The sequence below is a fragment of the Myotis yumanensis genome, unplaced genomic scaffold (assembly GCF_028538775.1).
Source record: "Myotis yumanensis isolate MYYU_CA2020_CCGP unplaced genomic scaffold, mMyoYum1.0.hap1 SCAF_9, whole genome shotgun sequence".
NCBI classification, from domain to species: domain Eukaryota; kingdom Metazoa; phylum Chordata; class Mammalia; order Chiroptera; family Vespertilionidae; genus Myotis; species Myotis yumanensis.
This window is the reverse complement of record NW_027223760.1, coordinates 77,354,914-77,371,966: the sequence shown is the minus strand read 5'-3', so window position 1 is coordinate 77,371,966 and position 17,053 is coordinate 77,354,914. Positions and strand designations below refer to the sequence as shown.

At 42.8% G+C, this 17,053-nt stretch overlaps 1 protein-coding gene across 2 annotated transcripts; it reads left to right on the top strand.

The window, feature by feature from the left end:
* Positions 1 to 475: 475 nt before the first annotated feature.
* CUNH7orf25 (chromosome unknown C7orf25 homolog) lies at positions 476 to 3,429 on the top strand. Of its 2 annotated transcripts, none has more exons than XM_070424738.1 (2): positions 476 to 595; positions 1,555 to 3,429. In XM_070424738.1, the coding sequence occupies exon 2, from the start codon at positions 1,576 to 1,578 to the stop codon at positions 2,869 to 2,871; it is 1,296 nt and encodes a 431-aa protein (XP_070280839.1). In that variant the 5' UTR covers positions 476 to 595; positions 1,555 to 1,575; the 3' UTR covers positions 2,872 to 3,429. The 2 variants fall into 2 exon arrangements, with proteins under 2 accessions (XP_070280839.1, XP_070280838.1); XM_070424737.1 differs by lacking the exon at positions 476 to 595 and adding an exon at positions 862 to 1,447.
* The last annotated feature ends 13,624 nt before the right edge of the window (positions 3,430 to 17,053 follow it).

Below are 17,053 nucleotides of genomic sequence, written 5' to 3'. Positions count from 1 at the left end.
TATGGGAGCCCAGGGTGGTGCAATGGAAAGGGCTTTGGCCTGGAGTCAGAAATCCCAGCGCCAGCACTTACCAGATGTGTAACCTCTGCCTGGCACCTGTTAGGGGTTTGAATTTGATAGCCACACGGGGTACTTGGCTAGGGTGAGGGAGTTTCTTCACTAAAATGCACCCACTCCCCCCCAGGCGAGGCCCAACCAGTGATCAGGTGCGAGGGCCGAGGTCAGCCTGCCTGGAACCCTGGGGTGAAGCCTTGCCGTGTGCTCGGACCCCTGGGAATTGCGCCACTGCTCCTTTCCTGGCTCCCGGGGCTGTGCCTCTACCTCCTCTCCGAAGCCAGGTGCCATCAACAAACATGGCCGCGATAACCTCAGCCGCGCTCGGGAGGCCGCGCTGCCCCCTGGGAATCCCGGTGCTGCGTCACCCGGCGCCGGGCTACGCGACGCGGGAGGTCGGAGGCGGTGGCGTCAGAGGCGGCGTTGGCTCGCGGGCGGAGCACCGGCGGCCCAGTCACGGCGGGGCTGCTGCGTGAGGTTCCCGGGGGGTCCCAGCCAGGCGCGCGCGCATGCCCGCTGCTCGGGGTTCCAGGCGCTGCGGGTGAGGAGCCGGGGGAGGGGAGGGAGGAGGAGGAGGCCGGGCTCCCCTTCGAGGCCCGGAGGGGCTGAGCTCGGCGGCCGGCCTGGAGGGTGACCAGCGCGGCCTCCGCCCGCCTCCGGCCGCAGCGCCGTTTGAGCCGAGCCGGCGCGGCAGGCCTCCGCCGCAGCTGCGGGGACCGGGGCGCCGACGCGGGCCGAGCCCTGTACCCATGGAGTTTCGTTGGTGTTTGGAGGCGGAGAGGAAGCCAAGTTAATGGGCTCCTGCGGGGACCGGGGCGCCGTACCGGCCGCCGCGCCGACGCGGGCCGAGCCCTGTACCCATGGAGTTTCGTTGGTGTTTGGAGGCGGAGAGGAAGCCAAGTTAATGGGCTCCTTCCGTCTTTTAAAATGTGCCGGTTGGCGTTAAGGGCAGGAGCGAGGCGGTCTTGACTCCTGGCGCGTGTACTGTGTGCCCCCGGGTTATCCCTGGTTAAGGAAGACCCGCTCACGGAGGAGGAAAAGGTTGGAGAGCCCTAGTGTGGTCGGTTTAGGGGAGAGAGCCTCGCTTTGGATAATTTGCTAATATCTGTGTGGATATTTTTTACTTTAATCAGTTTACTTTGACTTTTGAGCTTTTATTACAACCAGAGTAAGGCTGCCGATAGGGAGTTTCTTACATAGCAGATTGCCCAACTCCTGCGTTTAGTCCTGACCTGGGACAGGCTGTGGAGCCCATAACTTCAAGCTGAAGAAATGAAAGTCTGAAGTTTTTAAGAATCCAGCCCGCCAAAGGAAGAGTTCGGAAGTATAGCTGTTATTCTTTCCTTAGCTGTCAGAGAAGGGAGTCTCCAAAATCAGACATGCAGAAGCTCAGGTGCCTAGACTCAGCCTCCATAAGCTTTGTTCCTAGATTGAAGTTTTATAATCCTCAGTGAAGAATTAATCGCCACAATTTGTGCCTTGTTTCTTTTCTTTTCATAGGAAAGGGATAATGCTGTCAGCATGTCTGCACACTCCATGCTTTGTGAACGAATTGCCATAGCCAAGGAACTGATCAAGAGAGCAGAATCACTTTCTAGATCAAGAAAAGGTGGTGTTGAAGGTGGTGCCAAGCTGTGCAGCAAATTGAAGGCCGAATTAAAATTTTTACAGAAAGTAGAAGCTGGGAAAGTAGCTATTAAGGAATCCCATTTACAGAGCACTAATTTAACACACCTGAGAGCCATAGTGGAATCAGCAGAAAATCTGGAAGAAGTTGTTAGTGTTCTTCATGTTTTTGGTTACACAGATACCTTGGGAGAAAAGCAGACCCTTGTGGTGGATGTTGTTGCAAACGGTGGTCATACTTGGGTGAAAGCCATTGGCCGGAAGGCTGAAGCTCTGCATAATATTTGGCTGGGCCGGGGCCAGTATGGTGACAAAAGCATCATTGAGCAAGCTGAAGACTTCCTTCAGGCCAGCCGCCAGCAGCCAGTGCAGTATAGCAACCCTCACATCATCTTTGCATTTTACAACAGTGTCTCCAGCCCCATGGCAGAGAAGCTGAAAGAAATGGGCATATCTGTGCGAGGAGACATAGTGGCAGTTAACTCTCTGTTCGATCACCCTGAAGAGCTCCAGCTGAGTGAGAGTGACTCAGATGAAGAGGGCCCTGAATGTTTCCAGGTGACCAGAGTAGACCGGGAAAATATACTAGCAAGTGTTGCATTTCCAACAGAGATTAAGGTTGATGTGTGCAAAAGAGTAAATCTGGACATTACTACTTTAATCACATATGTATCTGCCCTCAGCTATGGAGGTTGCCACTTTATCTTTAGAGAAAAAGTACTAACAGAACAAGCAGAGCAAGAGAGGAAAGAGCAGGTTCTACCGCAGCTGGAGGCATTTATGAAGGACAAGGAACTGTTTGCTTGTGAATCTGCTGTCAAGGATTTTCAGTCTATTCTAGATGCTTTAGGAGGACCTGGGGAGAGAGAGAGGGCCACTGTGCTAATTAAGCGAATTAATGTGGTGCCAGACCAGCCTTCTGAACGTGCCTTGCGACTAGTGGCCAGTTCAAAAATCAATAGTCGTTCATTAACGATTTTTGGGACAGGAGACACCCTAAAAGCCATCACAATGACTGCCAATAGTGGTTTTGTCAGAGCTGCCAACAACCAGGGTGTTAAATTTAGTGTGTTTATCCATCAGCCCAGAGCACTTACTGAGAGCAAAGAACCTCTAGCCACTCCCTTACCAAAAGATTACAGAACTGACACTGAATATTGTGATATCCTTTCAATATTGTCACAGAAATAAGTTATTTATACCAACAGCTGGGTCTTCCCATCTTAATTGGAAAAACAAAAGGTCTTTAGTAAAAAGAATAACTTAGAATTCAAACCAGTAGAGTTGATTTGTTTCTCATCTATAAAGTATATAACTTCCTAAAGTAGAGAAAGCACAAGAGACAACCTTATTTATAGTGATTAAGAACAGAACATCTGTGTAAGGCTTTTAGCTGTATCACAGTGCTTTTATTTGTTTGATTCAGTAGGGCTACAAACCTCCCTACTGGTAGTCACATTTCATGGAATATGGCTACACTGCGTCTTGCATTAAACATCTGGAGGAAACGGAAGCTTGTTTTTTATTGGTTTATCAATTTATAGGAGGTTCAGGCTGGGAGATACTAGTGTATAGTTATTTTCAGGTTCTAAAGTTATAGCCATTAATGAAAAGAAACTTACTGATTGCTATGTGTCAGATGCAGTCTGTGGGTATGTTTACAAAGAATACGTTAATATGGAATAAAGTAAATCTTGTCTTTGTTTTTCCTGTTTTTCTTTTTTAAAATAAATACTGATCTCTCAAGTCCCATGGATCTATTGATACATCTTTTTGAAAAGAAATATAGCCAACAATCACACTAAACCCAGGACATTTAAGGTAAAATATTAATTTGAACAAATTGAAAAAACATATAAAACATTTAAAAAGAATTCAGATTTTAGCCGTAGCTGGTTTGGCTCAGTGGATAGAGCAGTGGCCCGTGGACTGAAGGATCTTGGGTTTGATTCTGGTCAAGGGCGTGTACTTCTGTTGCAGGCTCAATCCTCATGTGGGAGGCAACCAATCGACGTATCTCTCTCACATTGATGTTTCTGTCTCTCCCCCTCCCTTCCACTCTCTAAAAATCGATGGACAAAATATCCTTGGGTGAGGATTAACAACAAAAAAAAAATTTAGATTTTACTTGTAAGTACAAACAGTCCCCATGTTGCAAATATTTGAATTACGAATTCTACTTTTCCTGTTTGTTTTTCAAGTGGCAAGTGATAACTGTATTATCTCATTCTTGTGAAATAGTGGCAGGGAAACTTCAATGCCTGTTGAGTGACATGTAATTAAAAAGACATATTTGTGTCCATATTGTGTTAGATGCTTTATTTTGTAACAAAGCAAACCAGCAAAGTAGATATGTATTCACAGTTTTAAAATGGGAAAATTGAGCTTTAAGCTAAGTATAGGAGCCAGTATTAATGATTTTGTATCCTCACAGCCTGACTTCTTTCTGTTGTACCAATTCCTATTTTGTGAGGAGAGAAACTCAATTTCCAGCTATAATGTTTGTTGGGGAGGTGGAATTTGATTATTGTGGTCCATGAACATTCTGAAATGAAATGCAAAATTAAGTATATGAGGTGTTTCTCTTAGGAGAGAGTCTGTTACTCAGAACATATTTCCTAGGGGAAATGGCTGTGATTGGAGTTCCAATTTAGGGTAGAGAGGTATATTTAACTCGCATTGCAACTAAAATTGTCTAGTATTGGAAATTGGACTTAGGCTTTTTGGAGAACCTATTAAGGTACTATTAAGTACTATAAGTACTGAGCATTATTATAATAGTTTGGTATTAAAGATAACTTTTTTGCTGTAAGGAATTCTTAGTCTGAAATGGAAGTGAACAACTGAAATATAAGTGTATTAAAATCTCTAAAAGAATTATGTTTAAAATACTATGGGAACAGTAAGGTAGTAATTCTTGCTATGGAGTCAGGAAGTCAGAGAGGAAATGACATTTGAGGGTTCTTAGTGTGAGATTTCATAAGATGTGTATAGGGAATGAATGGGATGGGAAAGGTACAGAAGGGAGTACCAGGGCCTGTTTAAAGTTCAGGCTCACGTGGACAGTTTATAAAAGATGAAACTAGAGAAGCAGTTCTCTGAAAAGTGACATTAGAGACTCAATGGCAATTTTTAAGAAACAGTGGGCCAGGATTAAATCTGAGGAAAACAACAAAAACTTGTATGAAAGAAGAATTAAAGGAAGAAAAGATGGGACTATAATGGCCTTGATGTGTTCAAGACAGAATTGACATGATACTAATTTATTTATTCAATATACATTTTTGAGTGTCATGTGCCAGATAGTATAAAGGGCTGAGCTTGTATAGAGTAGCAGGAAAAAGGTAGATTTCTATCCCTGCCTTGTATTGATAGTTAAGAACCTGGGATCTTTGCCAACTAAAATATGTACAATTAATTCCCACAGCCTTTCTTAAGATAAAGTCTGCTTCCATCCCTGGGCATTTATTTCTCTTAGTCTAGCTTCTGCTTCTGCTTGGGGGGTGTTGTACCCTTTAAAAATGCAGGTGACTCCTTTGAGCAGATCTGTACTGTTTTCACTAGGTAATTCTCAGATCAGGAGCTGGGTGTGCCTATTTACCAATCCTGAGTACTGACGATAAGGAGTGTTATTACAGAGGTGAAAATTGAAGCTTGCAGGATAAACCTTTAAGAATGGAGAGGTAGGAGGAGACCAAGATGGCGGCGTAGGTAAACACCGGAGACCGCTGCCGCAAACAACCATTTCAAAAATACAACTAAAAGACTGAACGGACATCACCCAGAACCACAGGAAGGCTGGCTGAAGAGAGACTCTACAACTAGAAGGAAAGAGAAGAGCAAATTGAGGCTCAGAGGCGGCGCAGTGTGGAAAATACAAAGGTACCGAGGTGCGCGCGCAAAGCAGGCTGGTGGCTGAGGGCGCGGTTGTCGTTTTCTGTCGGGAGTGAGTCTCAGACTCTGGGCTCCAGATCCGGGCGAGTCTCTAGGGACCCAGACTCAAACGGGAGAAGCGGGATTATCCGGCATCAGTTGGAACCTGAGGGCAGCTTTCTCTCCGAGGTTTGCAGCGGCTGCCGGGGTTCTGAGAAGCAGAGCCTCTGGGAACGGGACTGAGCGTGGCCATAACTGCTCCCTCCGCCCGCCCTGTTGAGCCCGCCCCGCCCAAACCCTGCGCACAGCCATTTGCCGATCGCCTCAGGCAAAGGCTGGATTAGCGCCTCCCCGGAAGGCAGACGTTTTCCATACAGCTGATTCCTATAGCCAGTCGGCCTGGCGGTCAAATCCCTCTAGTGTTAACTACAACAATTAAGGCTTGGCTAGAACAAGACTGCGCACAGAGACCACAAGGGGGTGCACCAAGAAAGCATAAAAGATGCGGAGACAAAGAAACATGACAGAAATGGAGGATATGGAGCTAAGAATCGCAATTTTGAGGGCTTGCCATAAATTTGTGCAGAGCCTCACGAAAACTAATGAGACCCTCGATGCTACGATAAAGAAATTAGAAAGTAAGCATACACGGACTGAAATAAAGAATATTATACCCAATAGCAGACCAGAGGAGCACAATAATCAAACCAAAGATTCGACAAAAAACACCCAATTGGAAAAGCAATATGAAAAAAGAATCCGAAAGTGTGAAGATAGTGTAAGGAGCCTCTGGGACAGCTTTAAGCGGACTAATATCAGAATTATTGGAGTGCCAGAAGATGAGAGACAGCAAGATATTGAAAACCTATTTCAAGAAATAATGGCAGAAAACTTCCCCCATCTGGAGAAAGAAATGGACTTACAGGTCCAAGAAGCGCAGAGAACCCCAAACAAAAGGAATCCAAAGAGGACCACACCAAGACACATCATCATTAAAATGCCAAGAGCAAAAGACAAAGAGAAAATCTTAAAAGCAGCAAGAGAAAGAGGCTCAATTACCTACAAGGGAATACCCATACGACTGTCAGCTGATTTCTCAACAGAAACTTTGCAGGCCAGAAGGGAATGGCAAGAAATATTCAAAGTGCTGAATACCAAGAACCTACAACCAAGATTACTTTATCCAGCAAAGCTATCATTCAGAATTGAAGGTCAGATAAAGAGCTTCACAGATAAGGAAAAGCTAAAGGAGTTCATCACCGCCAAACCAGTATTATATGAAATGCTGAAAGGTACCCTTTAAGAAGAGGAAGAAGAAGAAAAAGGTAAAGATACAAATTATGAACAACAAACATGCATCTATCAACAAATGAATCTAAGAATCAAGTGAATAAATAACCTGATGTACAGAATGAACTGGTGATTATAATAGAATCAGGGACATAGAAAGGGAATAGACTGACTATTCTTGGGGGGAAAAGGGGTGTGGGAGATGCGGGAAGTGACTGGACAAAAATCATGCACCTATGGATGAACACAGTGGGTGGGGAGTGAGGGTGGAGGGTGGGGTGGAAGCTGGAAGGAGGGGAGTTATGGGGGGAAAAAAGAGGAACAAATGTAATAATCCGAACAATAAAGATTTAATTAAAAAAAAAAAAAAGAATGGAGAGGTGGCCCTAACCGGTTTGGCTCAGTGGGTAGCGCATCAGCCTGCGGATTCAAGGGTCCCAGATTCGATTCCGGTCAAGGGCATGTACCTTGGTTGCGGGCACATCCCCAGTAGGGGAGTGTGCAGGAGGCAGCTGATTGATGTTTTTCTCTCATCGATGTTTCTGACACTCTATCCCTCTCTCTGCCTCTCTGTAAAAATCAGTAAAATATATTAAAAAAAAAAAAATGGAGAGGCAGCACTGAGCAGGTCCACTCACAACCTGGGGCTCTGGCCCACATGACACTATTGCTCTGTGGGTCTGACAAGGCCAGAGTGAAGGGACATGGGTGGCTCTGTTTGCTTTGCGGGAAGAGCTTTCTGCTGAGGAAAGCTGACCAGCTCTGGGAAAATGTGGGGAAAGCTTCGTCTACTAGGCTACTTTTTCTCTGGAGACTCAGCAGAAAAGACTGATAAAACAAGTGTCACTGACAGGCGTGCAAACCAAATGCAGGAATCGACACATTGTGAGCTGGTTGGGCTGCAGAGGCTCCTCAAGGCGCGACTTCAGGTGGCTATTTCCATAGGTGGGGTTCCAGATCCTTCCAAAGGAGTGGAAAGACCCAGGATTAGTCAAGAATAGATGATGGTTGACAAGAAATTGGGTATTAACGTGCTTATTCTTTCCCCGGAATAGGGCCACAATCCCATAACCCTAATCTTTGCAGTCAGATGTATTTTAGATTTCAGAATATTTTAGACTTCAGGAAAAGGCATTATAGCACATGTCATGTACCCCGTAGTGAAATCTGGGGCAGCACTCTGTTACAAACACCTTAATAGTTCAACAGTGAAACACAGTCATTCGGTGGGGAATGTAAAAAATATAACTAGTTTCTCATCAGTTTAGTCCACATGAGATTGTTTTTATGTGGCTTTTTAAGGGCTTTGTGGGTCTCAGAATTTCAGATAAGGGACTATGGGTCATTGTTACTTTTCATGTGCCATTTTTATCTGGACATATTATTAATAATGAACTGAAAACTAGTATTTTTCAACATCGATTAAACCCCCAAATTTTGTAGTTCTAGTCTGTTTTGTCTTCTCACCCTATAACATTGGTTCTCAAACTATACAGTACCCTAAATCATCTGGAGAATTGGATAAACATGTTTATTTCTGGGACCCACACCCAGGAATCAGCATGTATAAACTCCCGCAGATGATTTTGACGCAGGTTGAATTGAACCCATTTGTTGCTCAAGTGCAGTCAGAAGGCCTGGAGCAAAGGGGCATCCTTCAGAGATCACTCCATTTCAGTGGCAGCAAATGTCATTTGTGTGTATTGAGTCCCACCCACTCCCTGGTCTTAGATGATGTCTGGAGGACCTCGTTCCCAGTCTTCCTGGGTAGGGTCAGACAGGGACCCAGGAACTAGGAGCATGAGGAGAGGAGGGAACTAGCACTTGACTCGTGCCCATGTGCCAGATGCTTGTCAGAGGCTGAGTCACTGAATAGCCACAGCAAATGCAAAGGTTTATTCCTCCACTGGGGGCCCAGTGCACGAATTTGTGCACCTTCAAAGAAACTGGGCTGTGAGGCTGCAATGTGGGCATAGGGGTGGGTCTCGGCCCATCGCCCACACCCCTGCCTGGCCCCTCCTGCCGCGGCCCCGGTCCCCTCTCTGGCAGCAACCCCGCTCCCACCACCGCAGCTCCCACGTGCTGATGGCGCCGGCCCCACTCGCACCTGCTGACTGCACGGAGTGATTGGGTCTGGTGCCAGCAGCAGGTGCAAGGGGCGGCTGCTGCCCCGATCACCCCTCAGGAGCAGGGGGAGGTGGAGAAGCCCTCAGGGGTGATCAGGGCCGGCAGCCGCTGCTCGCACCCACTGATTGCACCAAGTGATCAAGACCGGCGCTGGGCACTGGCAATGGGTGCGAGTGGCAGATCCGGCACCAGCTGCGGGTGCAAGCAGGGCCAGCGCTGGCATTGGGTGCAAATGGCGGCTCTGGCACCAGAAGAAGGTGCGAGTGCTGGGCGGGTCCGCAGCAAAGAATTTTCTGTAACCACCAGAGGCTCGTCCCGATGACAGCGACGGGCGCCCTGTTTTGATCTGGTGCCCCCACACACCTGTTCCGCCATCCTGCCACAGCCATCGCCCACCAGGTTCTGCACACACCCCTGGTAGTCAGCACACGACATAGTGACCAGTTGTTCGGTTGTTCTGTTCAGTCTATTTGCATATTAGGGTTTTAAATGTATAGATTCTTGCTGGAGAAAAAAGACCAGAGAGATTAAGTAAATTGCCATCTCCCAGAAATGGGTTTCAAATGTATTTGGATCCAGACCCTTACCCTTGCTTATCCTTTCCTCTCTTCTCTTCCTTCTAATGGCAAACACAGAGACTTGTATTAATGATGTTCCTCAGTGCCTTCTCATTCTTGGTCCATGCGGGGCCCTTTTCTTTTTTTATTATAATTAATTTTTTTCCTTTTTCCTTTCTTCACATTTCCCCTACCAACTGACTACATGATTTTTGATATATTGTAGGTTGTGAACAATGTTACAGGGTGGGAAGGAAACATAATAGAATTATAAGCTTTGTTTTTTTAATGCAGATGTTTAAAAGTATTAATTTTGCAGCCAGCTAATTATCCCTAAGAAGTATGTCCCTCCAATATCACTTTAGTGGTCTGCATGTATCCTTGTGAACTACTGTGCTTCTGGCATGTGTGATTTTCTCTGGGATGAAAATCCTGGTGTGCTTAAAGAGCTCCTCCCTATGTGTTTCTTGGGGCCTATCAGGGGAGTGGGGTTTCTGGATCATGGGGATAACAAAGGCACCAATATTCACCTTTTGGCATGTGTGGAAGTTCAAGTTTTGACTTGACATTGGTTGCAAAACTGTGGAAGTGGCCACTGAACAAACTTTTCTTAAGCTTGGACTCTAGCACATTTCAGCTTTCTGGACACTACAAACATTAGATAAATGACAAAGGTTTAGCTTTTAAACAGAATGATCATGCAGCTCAGTGTTCTAATTTTGCAAGAAGAAAAATAGAGAGGGAAGGTGGTCATGACCTGCCTAAGGCCTGTGGAGAAAAACTTCCTAGGCAGTCTAGCATTGGGGGAAGAATACACGAGGTGAGGCAAGCCCCGGCTTGAAGGCCAGCTCTGCTGCGTGTCCTGGGTGAGTTACATCCTCTTTGGATCAGGAAGACAGAAACATCTGCCTGTAGAGAAGCTGTGAGGACTAAGTCTAGAGGATCAATATCCCTTTCCCTTCTAATTCCCAGGCCTGTGCTCTTTCTGCTGCTCCATTCATTTACGGATGGAGTGTGCTCTCAGAGATAGATTCTTTACATTTTTTATTTTTAATGATTACTTTCTCTTCATTTAGAGTTATTAATCATTTATTGTAAAACAGATCTTTTTTAAGATGCTAAAGAGTTTAGTGAAAATCACCTAAGACATTTGCAAAAGCTACCACATAAGACCATAAGCACATACAAATATCTAAAACTTTTAGAAATAATGTGGTTGAAGATTTTTTATTGTTCTCCTCCAAAGAATAATTTCTTCAGAAAATTCTGTTTTTATTACTATTAGGATGAGAGATCTGGATTAACATTTAAGAGTGTATCAGGCCGGGTAAAGTGAACACTCTTACAAGATCTCCAGCTACAGCTGCCATTTTTGGACTGAGGGATAAGGGCACCCAGTGGCTTTATTGCATGGGCAACAACAAAAACCACAGCAGGGCTTGTTTTAACACATACGGACCACACGGGGGTGCTTTAAGCCTTTTCTGCACAGCCTAATAGCCTAACATGAATGGAGCCTGCTCCAGGACCAGGAGCACTTTTTGACCAAATGGATAGATCCTCTTCCAACAGGACCACCAATTCTGGTCATCTGAGGTGGCCCTTGTCACTAAAAATTAGTGTCAGGGCAAAGTCATGTAGGAATTATGCGGACATTAAAGATTCCTTTGTGGAAATCGCTTGTTGGTAATGATTTATCTTTGCAGCTGAAGAAAGCAATTGACAAGCAATACCCAGACTGCATATTCTGTTTCACAGAATCATAAATGTAATTTGTCCCCAAGTTTTGAAGGGGAAATATATGCTATTTTATAGGGGTCCTCAAGCTCCCTTAAAACTTTTAAATATCTAGTTTTTATTTTGTAATTAATTTTTTAAATTGATTTCAGAGAGAGGGAGAGAGAAAGCCATAAGGTTTTTGTTGTTGTTGTTGTATCATTATAAATTAATAGATTTAAACATATTTGATATGACTCAAGCCCTTGCAGTTATTATGTTATCTTTGTTAAGTGGGGCTTTATTCAGGTCAACTGTTGGGTCCTTTTGTCATGATCCTGGTAATCACCCAGGGCTTTGTTGCTGTTTGGCAAGGCAGAACTTTTTTTATTTTGAAAATTGCAAGCATATATAGAGAAAATTGTACAGTGAATCTGATATATCATTATTTATTCATATATACCATACACAAGTGTAATAATCAATACCTGGGCAATCTTATTTCAATTATACTCTTTTTAATGTTATTTTGAACCAAAACTCAGAAAAAAATCTATTCATCTGAATACTTCTAAAAGATAAGGTAATCACAATACTATTATCCCACCCAAATAATTAGCATTCATTTTGATATGTCAAAATGGAATTGTGCCTGATTATTGTTGAGGTTAAGCATTTTTTCATGTTTTGTTACTCGTGTTTATTTAGATTATAGAATGATGGATCTTGACTAGATCTTAGAAATCATCTTCTCCATTGTCCTTCAAATTTTTAAAATAAACAGTAGTATTTCATTTTTCAGATGAAATTTTACACACTTCCATCTTTACTACAGATACAAATACAAGTGCTCCGGTTGGGTGGGAATGGAGGATCCTGTAAGCCCTACTACTCAATTTTCTCAGCCCATAGGACTGCTCTATGAAGCTAGGGCTCTATGAAACAGAGTTTACAAACCACCCATTTGTCTCTGACATGGTCTTATGGCAGCTATCCCTGCTGGATCCTCACAAAGGAATTTAGTGATGGGTAGAACCACAGCCTGTATGATACATTAGCTCCTAAACAAAGGAGTTCCCTCTTTTGCTGTTCGTGCCTGACTCCTGGCTTGTGGGGCTTTCACACTCTGCACTCACCCACATGCTTTATGCCCCGTGGACGCCACACACAGTGGACTGATGGGCTGGAACTAGTCTGATGCTGTTCCAGACGCATCTCCACCATGGAATGGAAATGCTAGACCCTGGCTATGCCTTTAGCTCTGATGAATCCCCAGCTACACTGCTTCCAGGGCTGGTTTAAAGTAAATTATTATTATTTAAAAATCATTAAAAAATCCACATGTATATGGACAGATACTTTTCAATAGTGGAACCAGAAACACACCATGCAGTAAAGATAGTCTCTTTAATAAATGGTACTGGGAAAACTGGAAAGCCACATGCAAATGAACAAAAGGTCATGTATATTTTATTTTATTTTATTTTATTTTATTTTTTATCCCCCTCCTTCACTCCCCTTCTTCCACCCCTTATCCACCCCCAGGTCTTTACCCTGCTGTTGCTCGTGTCCATATAAGTATATAAGTTCTTTGGTTTATCTCTTCTCATCCCCCCAATCTCCACACCAAGGTATGTCAGTCTATTCCATGCCCCCATGGTTTGGGTCTTATTTTCTTGGTCAATTCGTTTTGTTTATTAGATTCCAGAAATAAGTGAGATCATACAATATTTGTCTTTCTTGGGTTGGCTTATTTCACTTAGCATAATAGTCTCCAGGTCCATCCATCCTGTCCCAAAGGGTAAGAGATCCATCTTTTTTTTTTTTTTTTTTTTTACAGCTGCATAGTATTCTATTGTGTAAATGTCGTACAGCTTTTTAATCTATTCATCTACTGATGAACATTTGGGCTGTTTCCAAATCTTTGGCATCTTTTTAGGAGCGCATTTGCAGATCATTAAATACTAAATAGCGGGAGAAAGAAATAATTGATGTGTCTGGGCCACTGATCAGTAGCAACCTGAGTAAAGCCCCACTTAGCAAAGATAGCACATTAACTGCAATGGGTTGAACCACATGAAATATGTTTAAGTCTATTAATTTATAATGATACAACAACAACAACCTTATGGCTCACCTTGGGTGGACACTAAGGAACCAAAACATTGTTGAAAAACTTGGTGAATAAAGAGAAATTCTCAACCACTTAGCCTATCTTTTCCATATAATATAAACCCAAGCTATCAATGTAGTTGATGAGGGGTAAATTCTCTTTATAAAAGTATTCCAGCTAATAAAGAGAAAATGATTTAGAGTTAAATTAGAGTACCACTATTTTGCAAGTGCTCAGTTTTAATGAATCTAGTCAATGATCCTAGTGGCTAATAACATGATAAAAGGAGAAATAGTATAGATTAAGTAGACAAGTAGGTAGATGGATAAATAGATAATAGATAATCTAGATGCATGGATGGATCAATAGATATAGATAGATGGATAGATTATCTGCATCTAACTCCAAACTCTAAAACTGTGGGAAATCCTCCAGGAGAGAAGATCCAGTTTATTCTACAACATAGGAATATATGAAAAGTACATATGAATAATAAAAGATGTAAGAGAAATATCAACATTAATAAAATATTGATATAGAAATATTAACATTAATTTATCACTGAATATATTTTGACTAGAAGCCCGTTGCACGAAGATTTGCGCAATAGGCCTTCCTTCCCCTGGCTGCCGGCACCGGTTTTCCTCTGGCACCTGGGACCCAGGCCTTTGGTCTGGCTGCAGCGGAGAAGCCAAGCCTCTTCAGTCGCCAGTCTTCAGTCTTCGCTCCGTGCCTGTGTATGCAAATTAACCACCATCTTTGTTGGGTTAATTTGCATATTCATCTGATTGGCTGGTGGGCGTAGCAGAGTGACACCAATTTGCATGTTTCTCTTTTATTAGTGTAGATTGTGATCAAAACAATTTTAAAATTTATAAAACCTGCGAATATTGAATATCCAGAGAATAACATTCAAGAATTAGAAACACTCATTCAAATCAAACAAACAGACACCACTGATCAGCTCCAGGAAGATTTTCTGCTCCTTACAATGCTCTCATGCTCTTCTCCAAGTGCCACTTTCATATTTGTTCTCTCTTCACCAGGTGGGGTAAATATAAGCAACTCACAGAGCTAAAAGAGCCACTTAATGTGCAGATATTGAGCACACTATATGGTTCTGGGGTTTCTCACCGTTGACACTATTGACATTTTGGACTGGATAATTCTTGGCTGTCAAGAGTCTGTATTATAGGATATTTAAGTGCACCCTGGCCTCTATTCACTAGATGGCAGTAACATTCCAGTTGTCTGCTATCCCCTTGCCCAGCTAGACACTAGTTACTGACAATCAGAAATGTCTCCAGATATTGACAACTGTCCCCTGGGGGATGAGGAATTGCCCCTGATTGGGAATCATTGTTCTAGACCAGGGGTGGGCAAACTTTTTGACTCGAGGGCCACAATGGGTTCTTTTTTTTTTTATTTTTTTTTATTTTTTATTTTTTTTATTTTTCGCTTAAAGTATTACAAAGGGTATTACATAAGTGTCCTTTTTTCCCCCCCGCCCTTGACAAACCCCTACCCTCCCTTACCCCCCAGTGTCTTATGTCCATTAGTTATGCTTATATGCATGCATACAAGTCCTTCGGTTGATCTCTTACTCCCCTCCCTCCTGCCCCCCAACTCTCTCTGGCCTTCCCATTGCAGTTTGACAATCAGTTTGAGGCAGCTCTGCCTCTGTATCTATTATTGTTCAAAAGTTTGTAATGGTCTTTATTATCCATGAATGAGTGAGATCATGTGGTATTTTTCCTTCATTGACTGGCTTGTTTCACTTAGCATAATGCTCTCCAGTTCCATCCATGATGTTGCAAATGGTAGGAGTTCCTTCTTTTTAACAGCAGCATAGTATTCCATCGTGTAGATGTTCCACAGTTTTCTAATCCATTCATCTACTGATGGGCACTTAGGCTGTTTCCAGATCTTAGCTATGGTGAATTGTGCTGCTATGAACATCTGGGTGCATATATCCTTTCTGATTGGTGTTTCTGGTTTCTTGGGATATATTCCTAGAAGTGGGATCACAGGGTCAAATGGGAGTTCCATTTCCAATTTTTTGAGGAACCTCCATACTGCCTTCCATAGTGGCTGCACCAGTCTGCATTCCCACCAGCAGTGCACAAGTGTTCCTTTTTCTCCACATCCTCTCCAGCACTTGTCGTTTGTTGATTTGTTGATGATGGCCATTCTGACAGGTGTGAGATGGTACCTCATTGTTGTTTTGATTTGCATCTCTCGGATGATTAGTGACTTTGAGCATGTTTTCATATGTCTCTTGGCTTTCTGAATGTCCTCTTTTGAAAGGTGTCTATTTAGATCCTTTGCCCATTTTTTGATTGGATTGTTTATCTTCTTTTTGTTAAGTTGTATGAGTTCCCTATAAATTTTGGAGATTAAGCCCTTATCAGATATGACGTTGGCAAATATGTTTTCCCACGAGGTGGGTTTTCTTGTTGTTTTGTTGATGGTTTCTTTTGCTGTGCAGAAGCTTTTTATTTTGATGTAGTCCCATTTGTTCATTTTCTCTTTAGTTTCAACTGCCCTAGGAGCTGTATCAGTGAAGAAATTGTTTTGGCATATGTCTGAGATTTTGTTGCCTTTGTATTCTTCTAGAATTTTTATGGTTTCCTGTCGTACATTTAAGTCCTTTATCCATTTTGAGTTTATTCTTGTGTATGGTGTAAGTTGGTGGTCTAGTTTCATTTTCTTGCATATGTCTGTCCAATTTTCCCAACACCATTTATTGAAGAGACTATCTTGGCTCCATTGTATGTTCATGCCTCCTTTGTCAAAAATTAATTGAGCATATTGGTTCGGGCTAATTTCTGGACTCTCTATTCTATTCCACTGATCTATATGTCTGTTCTTGTGCCAGTACCAGGCAGTTTTGAGAACAGTGGCTTTGTAATACAGCTTGATATCTGGCATTGAGATCCCACCTACTTTGTTCTTTCTCAGGATCGTTGCAGCTATTCGGGGTCTTTTTTTATTCCAGATGAATTTTTGGAGAGTTCGTTCTAGATCTTTGAAGAAGGCCATTGGTATTTTAATGGGAAGTGCGTTGAATGTATAGATTGCTTTGGGTAGTATGGACATTTTAATGATGTTGATTCTACCAATCCAAGAACATGGTATGTTCTTCCATCTGTTTATGTCTTCCTCTATCTCTTTTTTCAACGTCCTGTAGTTTTCTGAGTAGAGGTCTTTAACCTCTTTAGTTAAGTTTATTCCTAGGTATCTTAATTTTTTTGGTGCGATGGTAAATGGGATTGTTTTTCTGATCTCCCTTTCTGAAAGTTCACTATTGGTGTATAGAAATGCCTCAGATTTGTTGGGGTTAATTTTGTATCCTGCTACATTGCCAAATTCATGTATTAAGTCAAGTAGCTTTTTGATGGAGTCTCTAGGGTTTTGTATGTATAATATCATGTCATCTGCAAATAAGGACAGTTTTACTTCCTCTTTTCCAATTTGGATGCCTTTTATTTCTTCTTCTTGCCTAATTGCAATGGCTAATACTTCCAGTACTATGTTGAACAGGAGTGGTGAGAGTGGGCATCCCTGTCTTGTTCCTGTTCTTAGGGGAAATGGTGTTAGTTTTTGTCCATTGAGTATGATGTTGGCTGTGGGCCTGTCATATATGGCTTTTATTATGTTGAGGTATGATCCTTCTATTCCCACCTTTCTGAGAGTT